Genomic DNA, 23,132 nt, shown 5'->3' on the forward strand with positions numbered 1-23,132 from the left:
ATTGACATTTTTAATCTATTGATGCGGGATCACAGCTTACACAAATTTTTATTACCGCAGAGAAACAATACGCAAAATACAATGTCCCCATATTGCATCCTTTAGGTAGATCGTAGGCCTACGCCAAAAGAATATATCGTCGGGAAATATTGTCAATCCAAAGAGAAAAGATAAATGGAGTTTTTCATGTGTACCAATGTAAGCTAATTCTCTGTCCACTTCTTCAATATATTTCACACCTCTGAAGTTACAGCTTGATACAGAAAACGCTGGTATCCCCGGATAGATATAATTTTCTTTCTCTAATTAAGACTAAAACAATTGTGAGTAAATGGTATGCTAGTTACAAGGTATTTTCTTATTCCAGTGGAAATATGAATTACTTGTCTTCACTGTAGTTTAAATTCTAGAAGAGATACGGTAGTATATCTGCCTCGGACGGCAGTTGGCGTTCACTTTCATTCCTAGGGTATAACACCATACCAGGTTACGGCTCTTTTGAACGCTCTGTGATGGTGCAGTTGGTAGCGCGGTGGCTTTATCATTCTGATTGGCCCCGGATCGAAGCTGGGTGACTGCCGGGTTTGATTATTTGAAAGGCTTTACTGTTACGAGTAATTTGTTCCATACACACACACACACACACACACACACACACACACACACACACACACACACACACACACACACACACACACACACACATATATATATATTTTTATGGGTAAAGATAAATAAAAATTCACATTTGCGAATATTTTATCTGTTTATTTGTTTGTTTGTTTATTAATTTTGTTAGAGATATACGAGGTAGGTCATCAACTAAGACATGGAAGTTCATAATCATGCCATCGGCCTCCTAGGGCAATGGTCCCCATGAAACTTTTTCAGAAGTGTTCATAGGAATTATACTTTTATATTTATGTTTAAATGGAATGAGAAAATAACTGTAGTTTGGTATAAAATTTATAATGTACACTCTTTGAAACTGAATGCTTAAGTAACAGGATTTGTCCGGCATATGTACATATATATATATATATATATATATATATATATATATATATATATATATATATATATATATATTATATATATATTTATATATTTATATATATATATGTATATATATATATATAAATATATATATCAGTTGCTATCAGTTGTGTTTCGCTGTGCACAAGTGAGGATGGGATTGTGAAAGTGAGAATATCAAAGAAAATTCTTGGGAATCATTGCACTAGAATACAATAATTTTATCTGTTGTGATTTTGATCCCTCGGGAACACCCTGAGATTTCCTCAAGAAATATTCCCAATTCTATTTTTCTTTGTCCTCCAGTGGATAGACTTCTCGACTGCGCCAAAATACAACATTTTTGGTGCGTTCAAGATTTTGGGTTCTTGTAGGACCGTAGGCGCGGCACGATCGATCACCGCAGATAGTTGGAAGGATGTGAGAAACATAGGGGTGCTGGCCAGGCCGAATTAAACGCGAGAGAGCTTAAGTGGCATTGGAACAAAGGCTCTTATGCGTAGTGGCATTAGAACCGAAATCGTAACCACCCGTGTGGGTCTTCTTTCATATATATAACAGGGGCTGGGCAACCTTTTTAAATGTGGGTGCCAAAATCAGCCAAATCTTTGATATAAAATATTCTTGCGTGTCAACGCCACTAGAGCCCCAAATCCGCCGTTCAGCTCAACATGCAGATACCAATGTTCATCGAAAAGAAGTTGGAGATTTATGAGTTTCTTTTAAGATGAGATCTGGGTTTCGCGTGCCGGAAAAAAATAGTCAGTGTGCCATATTTTGGCACGCGTGCCAAGGGTTGCCCACCCATAATCTAGAACGTTGGTTGCTATACTCGAAGGAGAGGAGGGACCAGGCTTGGTCCTCAGCGGTTAGTTCTTTAGGAACCTCATGAGGACGACTCTACACTATTCACAGCTCTGTGGAAAAGACACAAAGTTATCAATCAGGATTTCAAATAAATCATGAGTTATCAAACTCTGAAAGCGGCATTACAGGGTAAAATCGATAATTAATCTGTCTTTTTGTCTCTAAGAAGCTGTCTTTCTATAACTAATTATGGTGATTATTTGCATTTCTGTGTGGGGAGATTTACTAAATGAGATAGATGATAGATGGCATGTGGCTGCCTTACATATTTCTTCTTGGTCGTAATTTGAATACCCACACTGACCCGGGTACGAATGCCCCCCTCCATCACAAGGTGAGAGGGCAGCCACGTAGACTGGCATTCCATCCCCGGACCGAACCTTGCCACTCAACTAAGATGTCTAGATCAGGGTTTTTCAATCTTTTTGCTTCTGTGATCCCCTTAGGGGCTTATATAAGGGGGAACCCCCCCTTAAGTTACAGGTCTAGGTATATAAGGGACGGAAACGTTCTTGCGTGACTAACTTAGTCGAATTCTACAACACAGTTATCTCGAATTATGACAAAAGAAACAATATAGATTTAATATATCTAGACTTTGCAAAAGCTTTTGATACCGTCCCACACGAAAGACTACTTACTAAATTAGCTTTGCATGGAATAAGTGGTAGCCTATTAGGTTGGACTAGTAATTGGTTGAATGGTCGAGAACAGAGAGTTGTTTTAAATGGAAAAACTTCTGGATGGAAAAGTGTTGCAAGTGGAGTTCCTCAGGGTTCCGTTCTTGGGCCACTTCTATTCATAGTATATATAAATGATATAGACCATGGACTAAAATCTACTGTTTCCAAATTTGCTGATGATACAAAACTGTGCGGAGTGGCAAATGATCACTCAAACCAATTAGATATTCAAGAAGAATTGCTGTAATTGATCTAAAGATCAATTACAGCAATGGTCTGAAAAGTGGCTAATGAAATTTAACACAAGTAAATGCAAGGTAATGCACATAGGTAAAAATAACAGTAAGTACGATTACAAGTTATTTGGAAATTCGTTAACAAAAGTGGATAGTGAAAAAGATCTCGGCGTAATTATCAGTAACGACCTCAAATCATCCAAGCAGTGTATTTCAGCCTCTGAGAAAGCAAATAAGATTCTAGGACTGATTGCGCGATCTTTTTATTTCAAAAGTCCATCACTCATTAACAAGCTATATAAATCGTTAGTTCGTCCACATTTGGATTATGCTGTTTCCGTATGGTCACCGAATCTCATTAAAGACATTGACAGATTGGAAAGAGTACAACGGCGAGCCACAAAACTGATTCCAAATATCAAAAATAAATCATACGAAAATCGACTAAAACATATGAATCTGTTTTCCCTGAAAAAGCGTAGACTCAGAGGTGACTTGATACAGGTCTTTAAAATTCTAAAGGGAATTGACAACATCAAAAGTGACCAAATTTTCACATTGAATGAGAATCAGACAAGAAACAATGGTCTTAAACTGTCCGGAAATAGATTCAATTTAGAAGTAGGTAGAAACAACTTTGCCAACCGTGTAGTTAATGAATGGAATAAACTTCCTGCACAGGTAGTGCAATGTAGTTCAGTTCAAAGCTTTAAGAATCATTTAGATAAATACCTAAGTAAGATGCTGTAATGATTATAATTTATCTTATATTATTTGTTTTTGTTTTGTTATCATTTGTCTGTCTGATTTTTATTTATTATTAGTTATATGTCAATTAATTATTATTTACTATTTACCTGCTTGTTTATTATTTAACTATACCTATGCATTTATTTATGTATTTTATTTGTTATTTACATTATCATAGTTTTTATTTATTATTTTATTACTAATATGATTTTTTTTTTCGCATCCGACCTAGATATGGATCAAAAGGTCTCCTGTCGGCATGCTCCGCCTTTGTAATGTCAGTTTTAGGTCTTTACAGAATTATTTTATACACGTGATTATGATCTCAGGGGACCCCTTGTAGGGTCCGTGGGGACCTTCTAGGCTGTGGTTTCAACCTGGGGATCACGAGGGCCCCCAAGGGTGCTATGACAAGAATTTAGGGGGACCATGATCTGCTGTTACAGTTTATATATTTCTATTTGATGTGAGGAATCTGGATATAGAAAAAACAAAAACAGTTCATTACTCTGTCCTGGCAGAGGAAATATAAGACAGTTGTTATTGTCAACTTTGTACTAAAACAAAGGATTGATCTTAATCACCATCTTATTATTATTTATTATTATTATTATCATGATTAATTTATCTTATTTTTTACCTTTTTTAATGGATGGAATTTGGGAGAAAAATGAAGGGGGAGCCATATGCAATTAATCATGATTCGTGATGCAGGGAATGGAGTGAGAGAGGTCAAGAAACACTGTGACCTAAGGTCAGGGAAACTGATTGAGAAACCATGATTTATAGGATGTTGTCGGTCGTATGGATAGTGCGGAGTTTCAGACAACAAACAATGTATCATTAGCGTCAAAACGTCACGGTTGATACACTGTAAAAGGGTTATCATATTGGGCTTCCACGGGCTTTTCATCAGCGACGACCGTTGAGAGTTCGTTAGAGTAAAATCGACTTCGGCTACATTTTTTTTTTTTTCAAATCTCCTAGTATCATATTATCTTTCCGTTATATATAACAAATCTGAATGATGAACTAAAAGATTGTAAACATATACAAATGTTAGACATACTGTTGAAATGCACTTGGAGAAGTTTAAATTTCTGTAAGCGAGGCCATATTCGAGTTATTCAAATGGAGGTTGAAGGTAGGATGTGGGGAGGAAAACTAGCCCAGTGTGATAGCCCCTTTACCTCACTCCTCCCCCGGAAACGAATGTCTACTTACTGCACTGCAACGCCCCAGTAGACGATATTGAAGATGATAAACATGGCAGGAATGATGATTCGCCCCACCAGAAGCACACGCAGATGCAACGGCCACAAGCCTTCAGACTCTTCCAGAGAATCGATGACACCTTCAGACCGGCTGGAACGTTCAGAAATTGTTCCACCATTGATAGACGGGCGTTTGATGCCGTTTCCATTCTTTGGGTGGACCTGCACGAGGAGAGGAGGAAGGGAAACATTAGTATACAATGTCGGACTACACGCAAGGAGTCGGAGCCTATTGATGAGTTTTAATTAATGGTGACGTCATATCGCTTGACAGTGTTCTCGTTCTGCATAGAGTAAGGAGGAATGTGCATATATATATATATATATATATATATATATATATATATATATATATATATATATCTGCATATATATATATATATATATATATATATATATATACAGAAAGATCACTAAAACAACATGTGATCCACAACACGTTACCAGCAAAATATATAATTCATATATATATATATATATATATATATATATATATATATATATATATAGTGTGTGTGTGTGTGTGTGTGTGTGTGTGTGTGTGTGTGTGTGTGTGTGTGTGTGTGTGTGTGTGTGTGTGTGTGTGTGTAAATAGTACAAGCATGTTAATATACATACAAAACCTGTCTATCCACTGGATGGAAGGGGAGGGGCTTATATGAGAGGTGGAACCTAGGAATGACGTCACATCACCTAAAACAAGTTCGAAAGATCAGAAACAAGTTACGTGGCACGGAATTTAAGAAATCTGTACTCATAAATACATACACATATGCTCGATCAAAACTCTGAGAGCTACACATACCCTAAAGAACCTTGAGTTTATACTTTCCCTTCGGAAATGAAAGAGTTTCTTCTGGTCGAAGAATTCGATTGCAGTGTGGAAGATGACCACGCAGAAAATGATGACGATGGCAAAGAAGAGCCAAATGTCGATAAGTTTGAAGTAGGAAGTCTTTGGTAAGGAACTGGAAGTCTGGAAAACACAACAGGGAAGCGTCAACATAAGTAAAGGTAAACATCAAGGAAATAATTCTTATTATTTCACCATTTATCCATAAACTGGGTTACTTAAAATTCCACGTTTAGCCTGGAGAATAATAATAATGTTATCAGTATTCACCTTTTCTCTCAGCTGAATAAAATCGCCTGGCGACAGGTAGAATATCCACTAAATTCGTAAAATGCCGCAATATGTTTAAAACTAGTTTTGCCAGTTTAACCATTTACGGTTCCTACATTTACGTGTTTACCTTCACGTCCGCCCTTGACCTACCCATTATCCTGGGTGACTCAGGTCACTTCATGTGACCTGAGGTCAAATACCCAGGTCGGATATCAAAAAGGGTGATGTTGGTAAGGCTTCATACGTAAGCACTACGTGTGTTTACGTCCCATCAGGTTCGTCGAATGCATTGTACGGGCAACACACACACACACACACACACCTCGTGGCGCTGTGGTTAGAGTTATCGCCTACCCCTACGGCGGTCCGAGCTCGACTCCCGCCCAGGGCTGAAATAATTTCAGTATCTCTGCGCTGCGGGGTGTTACTCCAACTCTCGTGGGCGGGGAGTTGGGTGGGTGTGTGCGTGTAAGGTCACAGTATTACCCATAGATCGGTCATACGAGCTCTGAGCTCTCATCCGGGAGGTTAATAACTGTCCATCACGAGTCTAACACGTGACCCAAGATCATGGTGAATCACACAGAGGGCCAAAGCGGTACCTTCCCTCTACATGCACAGATCCTTACACTAAAGTTTTCGGTGAAAAGGGAGGACCATGCGTGGAAGAAGAAGAAGAAGAAGAAGAAGAAGAAGAAGAAAAACTCAAAGGTTTTCCTTCAGGTGTTATTGTCTTTCATCGCTGATAACCAGAGCTTCTATCCTTCGAGGTGGTAAGGGAGAGATTTAAAGAGTCTGCGGCAGAGAGGAGGGATAAGTTGAGGTCAAAAGTGATCATCATTTTTCTTTAAGTGGGGATAAGCTTCCATTTATAATAAAGAGTGGTGAAGGACACAGGTCACAACTGGTGTGATGATTTTTTTTTCTTTTTTTAATACGGACTGATGAAACTTGAGCAGTCTATTCCTTCCTCGTATGGGAACCATAGAGATGGTAAAAGAGGGACTTCAGTAAGGCATCAGAATGGGGTGTTGATAAAAGTAATCAGCATTTTTATTTCAGTAGAGATTATTTTTCAGTTATAGAATAATGCTTCGTAACTCTGGTCCGTAGGGGTGGCTCTCAGGTAGCAACTGAGTGACCTTTCGTTTCTCTTATTGCTTGACAACAACTTCCACTTGAGGTGGCGGCACACTTGGCTTTTCTCGCTAGCATGCTACTCGCTTTTGCTACTTCGTTTGAGTATAAACGACTTCGGTTACGATCTTTTGGTTTTTCAAATTTCCAAATGTCAATTTACTTTTGCGTCATACAGTGAGAAGCTGAACGACGAACTAAGAGAAGTTAAACCTAGAATACGAATGTTAGACACGTAGTTCAGATGTTCTCACGGAAGTCTAGAATATTGTGACGGAAGTCGTTCCTACTCAAACGAAATAACAAAAGCAAGTAGCATGTTAGCCTAATGTGCTGCCACCATTACTGCAGCAATTCTCACCCCTAACCCTCGCGAACTACGTTATAGGTAAATCTCAATTTACGCGATTTTATTTTATGCGAATTTTGTTTAACGCGACTGTTGAGATAACAACTTTTATTTAAATTATTCGGTTTGTTTGATTTCATAAGATAATATTTCTACAGGAACACAAGAAATAGGAGAGAAATTTGCTAGTAACAGCGACATTAATCTGATCATTTTTATGACAGTCGCATGTAGCAGTGGGTTCGAATCCTACATACGACTGTCATGAAAATGATCATAAGAAAAAGTTCTATGTGATGGATACCTTGGTATCATTTCTTCCCTTCCCCTCCCCCTCCCCTCAGCCCCTCCATAATTTGATTTACGCGATTTTTTTATTTACACGATGCCTCTCGGTCCCTATACATCGCGCAAATTAAGAACTACCAGTGAATGACTGACCTGAGTGAAAAGCGAAGACAGGACGAGTAGGGTGGTAATGGCGACAATGATTCTGGCCTGGAAATTGGTGAGCTTGAAGTAGAAGGTACAGTACGAGATGATGATCAGAAGCGTGGTCGGGATGTACAGCGTCAGGACGTAGTAGCCGTAGCGTCTGCCGAAGGAGACGTCAACCCTCATGACCGAGAACTCAGTGTCCTGTGATGGGTGGAGGGTGATGTCGCCTGAAGATGAAAAAAAAAAAGTGTTTAGCATGGGTGTCCGCTGGTGGGCAAGGGGGCATTTGCCACCCCCCCCCCCCCTGGACTTTATGGGGAAAAAAATGCAAGGAAAATACAGTGTATGATTGATGAAAGTCAAAATGTAACTCATGTAGATCATGTATATACAGTATATGCGTATGTGGCCAATTTGAAGTATCTTGATATAACCTTATACCATTAACCACATGTGTATAATATTATTAATTTTGCCTCCTGCGGACGACCCTGGTGGTTAATGCTTTGTTGAGAATGCTCCAGCGTTTTTTTTTTTTTTTTTTTTTTTTTTTTACATTACCGCGTCGAAGAGGTGGTGAAGGAGAGATATTTAGTGTAGTAACAGAAATGTCAAGACACAGTGTCTTGCTGCATTGCTTCTGACACCCAGGGCAGTGGGCGGGATACAGGGATGACCCGTCATCCACGAGGAGCTAAGATGAGATGGGGGAAAGGGTGGTAGATGGGAGTTGAATGGGTGGGAGTAGGTACGCGCCTTTGACATGGCTACCTTCCTTCTAAGGGGGAAAAAGTTCTTGGTATAGAAATAGAATAGAAAGGGAAGGATATCAGAAATTAAAAATGATCAATCACAAAAGAATGCTACGTTGGTCTGGTCCATAAGGGTGTTCACGAAAAAAATATTGACCACACAAAAGTTAATGCAGACAATGCCCCATGCGAACGGGGTGGGGGTGGGTGAGGTTGGGAAAGAAAGGTACGTTATGGGAAAGAAAGAATTTAAAGTCAGGAAAGAGAACATCAGCAACAGAAGGGAGGAGAGTACCTTGATAGACGTACAGGTCCAGAAAGTGACAAAGTACCCAACCTACTTTTTGCATTCATAGAAAGCAAATTTGAAATATAGAACGTCATTCAGTGAATGACTATAAACAAATTCTAGAAATGTTGAGACACTGTGACAAGTTGAGAGAGGTGGAAAAAGAAAACACGAGTCTAGTTCCGAGTTTATTCCTGACCGGTTCGCTTGAAGAAGGTCAAAGCGAAACTGGTCGGGAATAGACTTGGAGCTAAACCTTTCTCAAAATCTAGAAAAAGTGACAAAAATATTAACCAACCAATATTGAGTTAGAATTTCTAGCAAGTCTTCTCTCAAGATAAAACAATGAAAAAAATCGAAATCCTGATTGTTCTAAGCGAGAAAACGGAGTAAATGATGATGTCAGTTTCTTAACAATGAAACTGACAAACGTGCTGACAAACTAAAAGAAATTGAAGAGCACAGGGCCACATGGGGATATTAAGTTGAATATTCCACGAAATTACAGATGGGCTGAGAGAGAATAAAATGACCTGGCACCAGATTAATAATACCCCCACGATATAGAAGGTATCCCAGGAACACAAACTCCAAGGAAGTGGATCGGAGTTAATATACCCCCTAATAACCCCCCCCCTCCCTAATACCCTCACCCACCCACCCTAATCCAGGAAGTGAATTGGATGAGGACGCTTCTCTGTCCAACCAAACCACCTCGCTTTGCGTGTAACAGGCGATGGAATAGAAATGTTGATTGATTTATGAGTTTTTGGCCGACGGCCAGGCACTGGGACCGGAATAGAAATGTAATACTTACCAATAGTGTATTCGATCAGCTCCCTGACGCCAGAGAAGACTGCAGAATCAGCAAGGAACTTCATGTAAGTTTGAGGTGCTGATAACAGCTTGAAGTACATGGAGCATCGCTGGAAACACAAAGGAGCACAAATCGATCAGAAGTGATGCACTGGAAAGTTAGATGCACTTGGCATGATATCATAAAATTTCGATTGATTTTCTCTCTCTCTTTCTCTGTCTCTATCTCTCACTCTCTCCTCTGTCTCTCTGCCTATTTGTCTGTTCGTTCGTCTTATTACCTATGCCCCTCCACCCATCCGCCTGTGTATGTATGTATTTACCTAGTTGTATTTTACGGGAAGGGGAGCTATGCTCGTGGTGTCCCGTCTTTATATCTCATTTTATCTAAACTATTTTTAAATCCATGTATTGTTTTTGCACACACTACTTTCTCATCTAACTTGTTCCAAATGTCTATTACTCTGTGAGGAAAGCTATTCTTTTTCAGATCTCTTCTATAGCTGTCTTTCTTGATTTTCATTCAGTGTCCTCTTGTATTTCTTTCCATCCATTTTATTAGATCCTCTCTATCAATAATTTCTATGCCTTCCTGTGTGTGTGTGTGTGTACTCGTGTGTGCTTGTGCCTTATTTACTCTACAACAGTATCAATCAATCTATCTTCAGCTCAGAGCCTCAAATGAAGCTTCCCCGGTTATTGTACATAGGTGGCTGAAGTTTAATACTGGTCTGGCATAAAATAACTACACTTCCATTCCTGCATGTGTAGTATCTTTGTAACTGGTTTGTGATGCTAATGTTTCTGCTTAATAAACTTATAATTTGAACAATTTTACAATATCCACTGCAGCACCAATATATATTCAATTATATTTATATTCAATTATATTTATCCGGTGTCAGAAAGTTGAGAGTTCGTTTGAGTGAAAACGACTTCGGTTACAATATTTTACTTTTCAAATCTCCAAATATCAAATTATCTTTCCGTCACATATAGCAAAGCTGAATGAGGAACTAAGATATTGTAAGCATATACGAATGTTAGACATATTATTGGAATGTTCTAGAAGAAATCTAGATTTCTGTGAACGAAGTCATATTCTAGTTATTCAAATGAAGGTGAAGCGTCCTTCGGCTATAGCTCTTGTGGGGAGTGGAGTAGGTATTTAACGGTAGAGAAAGGTTTGAGGGTAAGAAGGGCATGATCCTTACCTGGTGGTCAAAAGGAAACATAAGAAGATCAAAATTGCAGCTGTAGGTCACTGAATACATTTGACTCATTTCCAGGCTGTTCTCAGATCCAGGATAAACAAACACTGAAAAAAAAGAAAAATATCTTAAAGTAACTCTTTTTGAAGTTTATAATCTGTTCAAGGGATCTGATTCATTATAAAGGAATTCCATGCACAGCGAAAGGATTTGGTGATTTATTTCCACTTGTGTTCACAAAAATATGATGTTCCAGTATATTCTATTTTTGTTTTATTTGTCCTCATGTTTATTTCTGTTGATGCGTTGGTCAACATTTAGACAAAATCAGTAAAATCATAGAGGGGGTTCTTAAAGCAGAACATATTTGACTGGTGTTAACCAAAATGAATTACAATAAGTAGCATTTATACGTCCCGTTTGTAAAATGTAACTAGCTTCGTATTATGTAGCACAGGGAATATATTAAATTTTTAGGCATGATTATATATATATATATATATATATATATATATAATATATATATATATATATATATATATATATATATATATATATATATATATATATACATATATATATATATATATATATATATATATATATATATATATATATATATATAAATATATGTATATATTCTAAGAGGTAAGTTTGTCAATGAGAGTAAGAGAATCACATACATACTACATAGCATCACTACCAAAGAGCCACCGGATATGTAATATGGCGACATCCAAGACGCAGCAGCCAACCTGAGCCTGACAATATTTCATATTTCAAATTGACAACAATGATACATCTCAAAAAATAAAGCCAAATATACAAAAATGTCATAATAAGCATTTAAATTATTTGATTAATGATAAAGATTGTTATTGAAAAAAAACGAAACGTAGATTCCCAAGTTTCTAACGGTTGACAGACGACGACAGGAAGTACTTGACCAAATTAAGCTACGGCAGTGGTCGAGAACCTTCGCTAGTGTGTGCGTTGTCTGTGTACGATATGTTGCGATCTTACTCCTACAGTTTTCTCAATTCTGGAGACACCATGGGACGAAAATATTATCAGCAGGAGACAGGGCAAGTACAAGGTGTTTGTATTTTCACATTTAGCCAGCAATTGAATCTCCAAAATAAGTAAATAATTGTAAATGTGGTTCCAAACGAAGGCTAGATCCTACCACGGGGCAGGTGGGGGGGAGGTTAGATATTAACACGGTAGGGAGTTGGTATATCATACTTTAACATTTAGTACTATTAACTAATTCCCTGCATCTACCAAGCCACATTTTATACAAACAAAAATGGGATACATACTCTCTTCGTGCAAGTTTATTTTGTGAAGAACTTTAATATTATTTTCTGCCTGCATGATGGATTTTTTTTTTGTGAGATTAACAAGATACACATATTTCCTCCAACCGACTTTTAATGTTTTGTTCTGATTTACGATATTATGAAGTTAAACCATATAGGACGCCACGGCAGTGAACAAATGGCGTTCAACGCAACATATATATTGAAAAAAAAATTGTACATCAGCAACATAGAGGGAAATATAGTGATAATAAACTATCATGTTATTATGGGAAAACCTTTACAAGAGTATGCTTGCACGTAATCACAAGTGTGTGTGTGTGTGTTCTTATTGGCAACAAGCCTACCGTTTATATTCTTATTTTGACAGTCTAATAGTTCAGGCTTCATATATCAAAAGTCGAGTCTTTATTAGTGTGTAACGTAAGTGTGTAACGGAATTGTATAACGTAATCGTGTAACGGAAGTGTGTAACGTAAACATGTGACGAAAAATATTTATCGAATCTTCATAGAAAAGGCGATATTTTCAGCTTATGATCGCTGCCAGATGGAAGATAATAATTGTATTTATGGCCTTCCCACGGTAGGGTTGACCAGGTATCTTTAAACCAGTGTAAAAAGGGATTAAAAACGATAAATTTAGTTCTTTAGCTACACAAGTGAAACAGAATAATAAAATAAACAGGTATGATGGAGTCATAACTCCCCGTATGTGGTATTGACTGCACATGTTGTATGTAGTCGATATTTAAGTCCGCAACACCCCTACGGACCAGATCTACCCTGCTCATCAGTAGGGGAGTCGGCAGGATGTGTAGTCATCGTCGTATCGACGGACAAGCAACAACACATACATACATACATATACCAAGGCTTTTTCCCCCTTACAAGGGAGGTAGCCAAAAAGGAAAAGCCATAAATTCATTCCCACCCATTCCATCCCTGAATACACTCAACAACACAGCAAAAAAAAAAAAAAAAAAAAAAAAGTACATGTTAGGACTAGATTAAGAATGGGTACTTGCTGACTTACTTTCCTCCTCGTACTCCATCGTGCTGGGGTATCCACGTCCTTGCTGGACGCACTCCACGCGACTCCCTTGCTCCAGGTCAGTGAAGATGTTCCCTTTGGCGTTGCTGAAGAACACTACGGGCGTCCAAACCTGACCGACAGCTTCCGGAGACAGAAGATTGAGACTTCGTTGGGTTTTGAGGTTACGGAAGCTGAGTCGAATGTCCTGCCAGTTGAGATTGAGTTTGAGTGAGATGGTGAACGTCTGCTCCTGGGCGATGATGCTCGGGAATGACGCGACGTCGATAGAGAAGTTTACTGGGAGGGACCCGCCAATAGGGGAAGGTGGGGGGATCGTCGGTCGGTATCCTTGCGGGACGTTGACCACAGAACAACCCATCTCGTCACTCTGGTCCGGACAGTCCATCTTGAGGTTGCACCTCGAGAGGAGGTCAATGCAAGTCCCGTCGGAGCAAGTGAACTCCCCCTCTGCGCACACCGAGAGGGTCATGTTGACCTTGGTCCCAGCATTGATTCCGCACGTCTTGGCATCCAGGGTCCATTCTTTGGTCCCGAATGGATACTCGCCGGTTGACTTGGGTTTCCAGTGGAGGGAAACGTCGGGCGTCTGCATGGAAGATGGGGAGGAAAGAATGAGACACTGTCTGCACTTGCTCAAGAGGAAGAAGGCAACTCGTCTACATAAGCTCAATAACTTAACAGTATAACTTACCAGTATCATTTTGCGAGATTAATTGCATCTATTAGTACTTTTGTGCTCGCCTCTAAGTCTTGTCTCAGATGGGAGATAGAATGAGACACTGTCTGCATAGTCTTGTCTTATATTTAACATTTCATCTTTGTGTGTTTAATTTTAACTTATCATATATATTTTTAAATTCCTTTAATGTGGTCGAGTTTACTACAGAATTTGGTCCTTCATTCTAAAAATCGATCATTCCTTTAAGGAAAAAAACTACATAGGATTTTTTTTTTTAATCTTATGTTCATTTCCTCTTAATCCATTGTTGTTCGCTTGGAAAAAGTTAGTATCATCTACATTCTCCAAACTTTTTATGATCTTAAAAAAGAATGAGAGTAAAGATGGCGGCACACTAGGCTAGCTTGCTACTTGCTTTTGTTACTTTGAGTAGAAACGACTTCGGTTACAATATTCAAGACTTTCGTAAGAACATCTCAACTTTTTATTTATTCTAATGGTTAAATGATGAATAAAGTCGTTACAATTTGAACCAATTGTTATCCATTGCGGTGCCTTTGCATATTTGATTAGTCTTAATATATTACCATTCCGTTTTCTGTGTCAGATTAATGGAGGTACGGGTCGATGGTCTGGTGACCCGGGGTACGTAGAAAACGGGAAAAAGGTCGAGAATCCCTGGGAGAGACCTTTGTAATATTTTTGTTCTGGATGACAAGAGCCCCTTTATAAATGGCTGTTGGTACGAATCCTTAGTTTAGAAGTGAGTTCACATAATGAATTAGTGTTGATGTAATGTTTTGGATAGGATAACTATAGACTTTTAGAATTGCCTCTTAAGATAAGGTCGCAATTGAAATGGGAACATTACGTGATTGTGTAATAGTTTGAATAATAACAGGTGCAGGAAATTATCATTACTTTGAGCTCATCATCCAGCTGTAAGATTTCGTAATAAAACAGAAGCAATTGGTCATTGTGATGCTAAACAAGCCAAGCAGAACCGTAAACTTAGATAATGAGCTGTTTATTTTCTTTTTTTAATTCACAACAGTAAAATCAAACCTATCGTTTTTAAAAAAGATGTTAAGATGCGTTTTGTTCTAAATTCCTGATCGAAATTTATTGAAAAAAAAAATGTAAATTGATACTGCAATTCTGTTGGCTTGTAACCATTTAATGGCTTCTGTTAATGCCCAGGTTGTACAAATTTTAATTTCAAATCGTTACTATTAGTTAACATTTTGTGGTCTTTAGAATAAGTCTGTTGGACTGCTTCATAGCTTGAATATTACAGTGGTGTTATCGTATCTAGAAAACAATTACATAATTGTTAGCTTGACTTTAGAAACCCGTCCGTTGGATCAAAGCTGTGTTTACTATGAAAATAATTTAACATAACATTGAAGTGTCATTGTGGTTGTAAGCATCCTAACTGTGATAGCAAAAGTGGATCCATACCGGAGGGCATTCTTCACCACAAACCACGCCGTGTAAATGATAACCAAATCTGTTGTGCATTTCACCTTGAGGGAGGAGAGAACCCAGGTGCCGTCCTTCTCGCTCCAGTAGATGTCACTGTGCAGAGTCCCCTTCAGCATTGGCTTGTTACCCTTCACCCCGATGAGCCTGTACTCGTTATTGAAGGGAGAGGTCGAACACAAAGTCTTCCCCTTCAGGTACATGCTGCTGTAGCCTTCGTACTCGCACGGAACACAGAAGTTGTACGACTCGAGGCAAGCGATATCCGACCATCTACCCGGGTTGTCCCCGTGAAGCATCACCAGGCAGTTCTCCGCCGTTCCTCCGTTTGGTCCGGCGCCTCTCCACGGTCCTTCCCACCTCAGTGGCTCTCGCGATTCGATGTACACCCAGGTCCTTTCTTTGTCCATGTCGTCAGCTCCGAGCCACATGTACGAGGCCCCGACTCCTCCTGAGCAGGCAGTAGCCATTTCCTTGGTGCTGTTGTAGAGCCAGTCGTTTTCCTTTAACGTGGTGGGTACGGCCAGACGTCCGTTCATGACCTTCAAGGGAAGAAAGGCAAAGTCCTGTAATGGTGACCTTTCTTGTGTTTTTATGTATATATTTCCTATTGTGTTTATTTATTATATGTATTTATTAGAGTGTTTTTGTAATCGCAATGCAATTCGTGCCTGGTTCCCGCCAATCAAAAGTTGCCGTGGGCAGTCTAGCTCTCGTCTTCGAAGAGTACGTATGTCTAATCAGTGCTTTGGATAAAATTACCTTAAATAATTATTTTTCTTGTATTATTCAGCCACCCCTTACAGTCCAGCAAATGACTGACAAAGGGGTACGTCTTGGTGGACATCCGTTCTTTATTTACAAAGGAAAGAGTATTTGGTTACATAAACGACTGACAGAAGATGGAGTCACTGTGATCAGGGTGGCAAGATGACATATAGCACCATCGTGTTTATATAGTGGTGATTGTTATTAAGGTTATAATGAAAGGAACCATGAAGGTTTTTGTTACGTGGATAAAAATAAAACTGAGCTTAAATCCTCGGGATTCCGTCACCAAGAGGATTTCTGCACGGACAGAAAAAAAGAAGAAATGTTCGTAGAAACTTCGCTTCGTCAAAGATCGAATGCGCACGAAGTTGTGGCGCATGGTAAAGAGGAGTGTCAAGGAATTACGAGGAAAGGGAGCACGAAGGAGAAGAAGAAAAAAAAAAAAAAAAGGGAATAAAAAGAAATTCAAAGAATGTATAAACAACAACAGATCTATTGGTCTTTGCGGGGCTGTTTGTGAATTGAAAGTGGGTGTAAACAGTGGAAACAGTTAAGAACCACGGACTTGATTTAAGTGTGTGAATTCACGGTGCTGAGAAATGAGGTAGATTGGGGTTGGACTCCATATATTTATCTAGGCGTCTATTATTATTATTATTATTATTATTGTTATTACTATTATTATTATTATCATTATTATTAATTATTGTTATTATTATTATTATTATTGTTGTTGTTGTTATTAATTATTATTATTATTATTATTATTATTGTTATTATTATTATTATTATTATTATTATTATTATTAATTATTAATTATTATTAGGATAGAAAGACCCACCCGGCAATGTTTGAGAGCGTCTCTGAGTGGATATCGGTTTGGGAAGAAAGACAGGTAGCGTTTGGTCTCCAGAACGCAGACATCGGCGCGGGGTCGGACAACCCACTCCACTTCGCCGTTGATCTGCCACTGCTGGGAACTCCAACCAAGGGCGTCGCCCTCGATGTACACTTCACACGTGGCGACCTAAAGAAATATAATATATATATATATATATATATATATATATATATATATATATATATATATATATTTTAGGATTGGGCAAAGTATCTCAATTATACAGAGGAGCTGGAGGAGTATTTTATATAAAAAAAAATGTATATATATATATATATATATATATATATATATATTTTTTTTTTTTTTAGGATTGGGCAAAGTATCTCAATTATACAGAGGAGCTGGAGGAGTATTTTATATAAAAAAAATGTTTCAGTAGAGAAAAACATTTGGTAGTAAATCCGTAGCCTCGAGTTTTTCGTGCGGGACACCCGCGACCCTGATGAGTACGGGCACGGTCCTCATTCAGACTTTGTTGTGGTTTCTGAGACGACTGAGTGATAAGTAGCGTAAAGGTGGCGGCACACTAGGCATTTCTCGCTAGCATGCTACTTGCTTTTGCTACTTCGTTTGAGTAGAAACGACTTCGGTTACAATATTCTAGACTTCCGTAAGAACATCTCAACAATGTGTGTCTAACATTCGTATTCTATGTTTAACTTCTCTTAGTTCGTCATTCAGCTTCTCACTCTCTGATGCGAGAGTAATTTGACATTTGGAAATTTGAAAAATAAAAGATCGTAACCGAAGTCGTTTCTACTCAAACGAAGTAGCAGAAGCAAATAGCATGCTAGCGAGAAATGACTAGTGTGTCGCCACCTTAACATGTTCTGTGTGTTGGCAAATAAGAAGTGAACAGGAATTTAACCTTAGGAAAGGGGAAACAAAACAGAAATTAATTCGGTGAAAAGTTGAGGAGAAATCGAAGGTCAGGATCTCCATTGCCTTTACTTCGAGTTTTTTCAGGTTTTATAAAATTACAGCCTTTATGTAAAAAACACGAAATTAAAAAAAAAAAAAATGCAATTCAATAAAATCTGAGAATTATATAAAAAAAAATAAAAAAAATGTAGGAGTCCTCCATCTCGTCTCTTTTCTGCATCCCTGTAAGCCGGCACTCGGTTCCCGGAGTGAGACCGGTAGAAGACGCTCTGGAGTTCCTACGAAGGAGTCCGAGTGACAACTTTGATGATTTTGCTCTGGCCAACACTGGACTATATTATTCATTTTGGAAAGAACCTCCAGGGCGACTCGTCCCCCCTCTCTCTCCCTTTCCCCCCCTCTCCCTTCCCCCCTCTCTCTCCCTTCCCCCCTCTCTCTCCCTTTCCCCCTCTCCCTTCCCCCCTCTCTCTCCCTTCCCCCCTCTCTCTCCCTTCCCCCTCTCTCTTTCCCCTTTCCCCGTTTCTCTACCACCTCTGCACCCCTCTCTTTCTCGCTCTCGCTCTCCCTTCCTCCCTCTCCCCCCCCCCTCTCTCTCTCTCTCTCTCTCTCTCTCTCTCTCTTTCCCCCTTCCTTTCTTTCTCTTTCCCTCCCTCCCTCCCTCTCCCCCCCTCTCTCTCTCCCTCCCTCCCCTCTCTTTCTCTTTCTCTCCCTTTCTTTCGTGTACTGTACCTTCTTGATGGTGGCGTCGTCCAGGATGTACCGCCAGAAGTTGAGGTCTGTGATCTCGCCGCTGTAGCTCTGGTCGCGTTGGAATCCGCCCCCCATCGCGTCCTGCTCCTGACCTGAGACAGCCAAACGGTCACGTCATCATATTTACCTATTCATGTAATCATTTATTTAACCATTTACCTATTTATTTATTTATTTATTTGTCTGTTTATTGGTTTGTGTGTTCATTCAGCTATTCATTTGTCCATTCTTCTGTTCATTTATCTAACCATTTACCTATTTATTAATTAATTTATTCATCCATTTATTTATTCATCTATTTAGTCGTTTATCTATTCATTATTCTACTTACCTATTCATCTGTTCATCCATTCATCTACTCATCTATTTATCTATTTATCTATTTACCTATTTATCTTATCACCTATTATATACTTATTTATTTATCTAATTATTTATATGTATTTATCAATTTTCTAATTATCTATTTCTTTACTTATCTATTTTATAATTATCTATTTCTCTACTTACCTATTTTCCAATTATCTATTTTTCTATGTATCTATTTCATCTATTTCATCTATTTATATGCACATTCATCTATTTATTAATTTATTTGTTAATTGAGGAGGGAGGGTCACCGTGTAAGTGAAGCTGCCGGCCCTGATATGGATGTGCTGTGCCTTACTGCATTGCCTCTGACTCGGGCAGTGGGCAGGAGACAGGTATCCCTTCGTATGGGGCATTGGTTTCATTAGCTCTTTGCATTCACTACTTCATGGATTTACTGACACCCATACGGATCAGATTCGCGCAGTATTCTTTTATGATTGGAGGCTGGTCTTCACTCAAAAAGAGAGAAATAAAATATCACTTTAGGGACTCACCTGCCATCTCTACGGATCAGTTGCCACACAGTATTATTGAGATTGGAGACTAGCCTCCACTAAGCAAACAAAAAATGAAAAGATAAATCTATCTATGTACCAAGAGCTTTTTCCCCCTTACAAAATAGGTAGCCAAGTCAAAGGCACGTACCTACTCCCACCCATTCCACTCTCATCCACCCTTTCCCCCGCCTCATCTTAGCTCCTCGTGGATGACGGGTCATCTCTGTATCCCGCTCACTGCCCCGGGTCAGAGGCAAACGCAGCAAGACACATCACATCCACAGCGGTGCCGTTTCACTTGGCGACCCTCCCCCGATCATGTTTAGATCACAAAATCGTATTGTCTCTCACCGATAATGTAAGCTCCCTCGCCCTCGAGGGGGCCCATGGCCGGGGGCAGGTTGCCCTGGGCCTCGCGAACGCCGTTCTTGTAGATGGTCCAGTTGCCGGACTCGACGTGCATCGTGAAGCAGAAGTGGCTCCAGTCGTCCAGCGGGGTCTGGATCGTCGTCTTGGCCCACTTGCTGTGGAACGAGATTTTGACTCCCGTGACGCGGTGGTCTGAAGGAAGATGAGGGGAAACGTGGTATTAGTAGTCTCACTGTATGTTGTGATAATCTTACATATATATATATATATATATATATATATATATATATATATATATATATATATATATATATAATAAGGGTAGAAGCACTGATAAACTATAGTCCATAACAACAAAATCTTTCTGTCTTACCCATCCGGAGTTCGTTGTCCTTCGAGTCGGACACCGCATAGGACATGAGCGTCGATTCCTCGCGGTACCTGAAGGTCTTGATCCTGTAGCAGACGCTGAAGGAGGAGAGCACAGGGAAGGAGGTGCCCAGGCGCGCGTAGCTGGCGCTTGTGGGTTCCCCACTCGCCTGGAGGGAGAGGGCGCGCGTGCGCTCGGGGCCCTGGGCGGTTCCTGGCCGGCGGCGGGAGGGACGGGAACGAGACGGGGACGGGACACAGGGAAAAGATCGAAGGGTAGTGTGATTTGGTTGGGTAGTTTGGAGTTTGTTTATTTGTTTGGTTGTTATTTTGCTTGCCAGTTTGTTAATCAGTTTGTTAGGTACTTTGTTTGTTCGTTAGTTACTCTGTTAGTTTGTTAGTTATGTTATTAATTTGTTAGTCTGTTGGGTGCTTTGTTAGTTCGTTAGTTACTCTATTAGTTTGTTATGTTATTAATTTGTTAGTCTGTTAGGTACTTTGTTAGTTCGTTAGTCACTCTGTTAGTTTGGTAGTTATGTTATTAATTTGTTAGTCTGTTAGGTACTTTGTTAGTTCGGTAGTTACTCTGTTAGTTTGGTAGTTATGTTGTTCATTTGTTACTTGGTTGCTTAATAATTTCGTTACTTTGTATGTCCCTGCTGGTAAGACTTGAGATCTTCATTCATCAATTGATGAATGATGATTGTCTGTTAGTTTGGTAGTTATGTTGTTCATTTGTTACTTGGTTGCTTAATTATTTCGTTACTTTGTATGTCCCTGCTGGTAAGACTTGAGATCTTCATTCATCAATTGATGAATGATGATTGATTAATTTTATTTTTATCTATTCTTTTGCTTGTCAATTTATTTACCTTTTCCATTACACTCCTCCTCCTTCTCCTCCTCCTCCTCCTCCTTCTCCTCCTCCTCCTCCTTCTCCTCCTCCTCCTCCTTCTTCTCCTCCTCCTCCTCCTCCTTCTCCTCCTCCATCACCACCTCGTCCTCCTCTTCTACCTCAATTCCTCAACTTTAACCCACTCTATTCCATTCGTCCTCTTCTCTATTCTCAACTCAATTATAAATACGTTTCCAAATTTGGTCTTCTACCCTTCTCATGCCTGTTGGTCCTTTGCCTGTGCAGCCTGGCTGCCGCCAAGCGATTTTATTCAACTTCGTGGCACCCAGGCGGTTGTCGAGGGGCCACGGAGATGAATTAAATCGGGTGACGGCAGCAAAGATACAGATAAAAAGGCCACACGGTACGGAAGGCGTTAATCAAGGTGAATATTGTTTTTATAGAATGAAATGATAAAGTGAAAAATACAATTTATATGACTAGAGCGAAACGTAGTAATACGTTTGTAAATCACACGGAGAGCCCACAGTCGGAGCAAAAAAAAAATGGAAGAATGTTTGACTTCTATATTTCGGCTTCATTTTCCTGAAGAGGGTTACGTCCGGCAGCCGAAATATAGAGGTCAAACGTCCTCCCAAGTTTTCACTCTGACTGTGGGTTCTTAGTGTGATTCACAAATTATGTTTGCGCTAAAGTAGTAAATAGTGAACTTAATATAAAATTATATAAATGTCTTGCGCATTTCTTTTTATAAAAAAGGATGAAAGAAAATCTTACAATAAATGATATACTAGTAAAACTGAACAAATTGAAATTATTGAAACTGCATCTCCATAAAGATAAAGAATAAGTGAAAACAAATATTATTTATGCAAATTTTATGATAAAAAAATTCACACAAAACGTATTTCTTAAGACTAATCAGGCAAAAATACTGATACTGTGCTCTGAAAAACAAATGCAATTTGCAAATATTTTGCTATACTGTGTTGTGTTTCTAAAAGGAAATATTCTCAGAGTGACAGCAATGGAAAGAGAGAAAAATACTAAAATTGTATTGATAGTGACAATTATAATTTGGACAAGTATATCTCAAATAAGTAAAAGTTTATGTAGCCCATAGTATCTAAAGAAAATAAATAAATAGATAAATAAACAAATAAATACATAATTGAATAAATAGATGAAGAATCCGCGCAAGTGGTCATAAATATAATTTATACAAATGTATAATCTTTCCAGAAACGAAAAAAATAAAATAGGTACTAAATACAGATTACACAAATGTATCAAAAAGTATACTTTTTTCACACCAAATATCCCAATAAAAAGAAAGCGACAGCACAAAGCCAAAAACATAAGAACATAAGAATGAAGGAGACTGCAAGAGACCATAAGGCCTACACTAGGCAGCTCCGTATCCATCACCACCTGTCATCCCCATCCATAAAGTTGTCTAATCGTTTCTTAAAACAACTGATAATTCATACTTACCCATTTTGTCTTGAGCCGACACCATCCCGACCAAGGCCGAGCACCAGACAAGCACAACCACCCTCCCCTTCTGATCCATGGGCACTGCCGTCACCATCAAGACGACGACGACAGAAGATCCAGGTACCAGTCAGCTTCTGCGAATGACGTCGATGGTACTCGATTTCGTAGAATTATTAATGACAAGGAATTGAATCGTAATTATTGGTACTGGAATAATTGATCAGTTTTTCCTTCTAAATATAACTACTGTTGAATTAACTACACAGTCGGAAGTGAAACTGAAGGTGGAGGAAGTAGACGAGGGATAGTGGGAGAATTTTAAAGTTTAACGTTTCGACACGCAGGGTCTTGATCAAGATGAT

General features: G+C 39.0%; 1 protein-coding gene across 1 annotated transcript; it reads right to left on the bottom strand.

Moving 5' to 3' along the window:
* Positions 1–1,852: 1,852 nt before the first annotated feature.
* LOC143034241 (uncharacterized) lies at positions 1,853–22,792 on the bottom strand. Its single transcript, XM_076200177.1, has 12 exons — positions 22,768–22,792; positions 20,422–20,631; positions 20,031–20,240; positions 18,790–18,902; positions 15,547–16,044; positions 13,321–13,927; positions 10,967–11,070; positions 9,754–9,862; positions 7,899–8,122; positions 5,651–5,821; positions 4,796–5,007; positions 1,853–1,952 (listed from the first exon to the last, which is right to left on the bottom strand). The coding sequence occupies exons 1-12, from the start codon at positions 22,790–22,792 to the stop codon at positions 1,922–1,924; spliced, it is 2,514 nt and encodes an 837-aa protein (XP_076056292.1). The 3' UTR covers positions 1,853–1,921.
* Between the last annotated feature and the right edge of the window lie 340 nt (positions 22,793–23,132).

The sequence above is a fragment of the Oratosquilla oratoria genome, chromosome 17 (genome assembly GCF_046742065.1).
Source record: "Oratosquilla oratoria isolate Oo_2021 chromosome 17, ASM4674206v1, whole genome shotgun sequence".
Lineage (NCBI taxonomy): Eukaryota > Metazoa > Arthropoda > Malacostraca > Stomatopoda > Squillidae > Oratosquilla > Oratosquilla oratoria.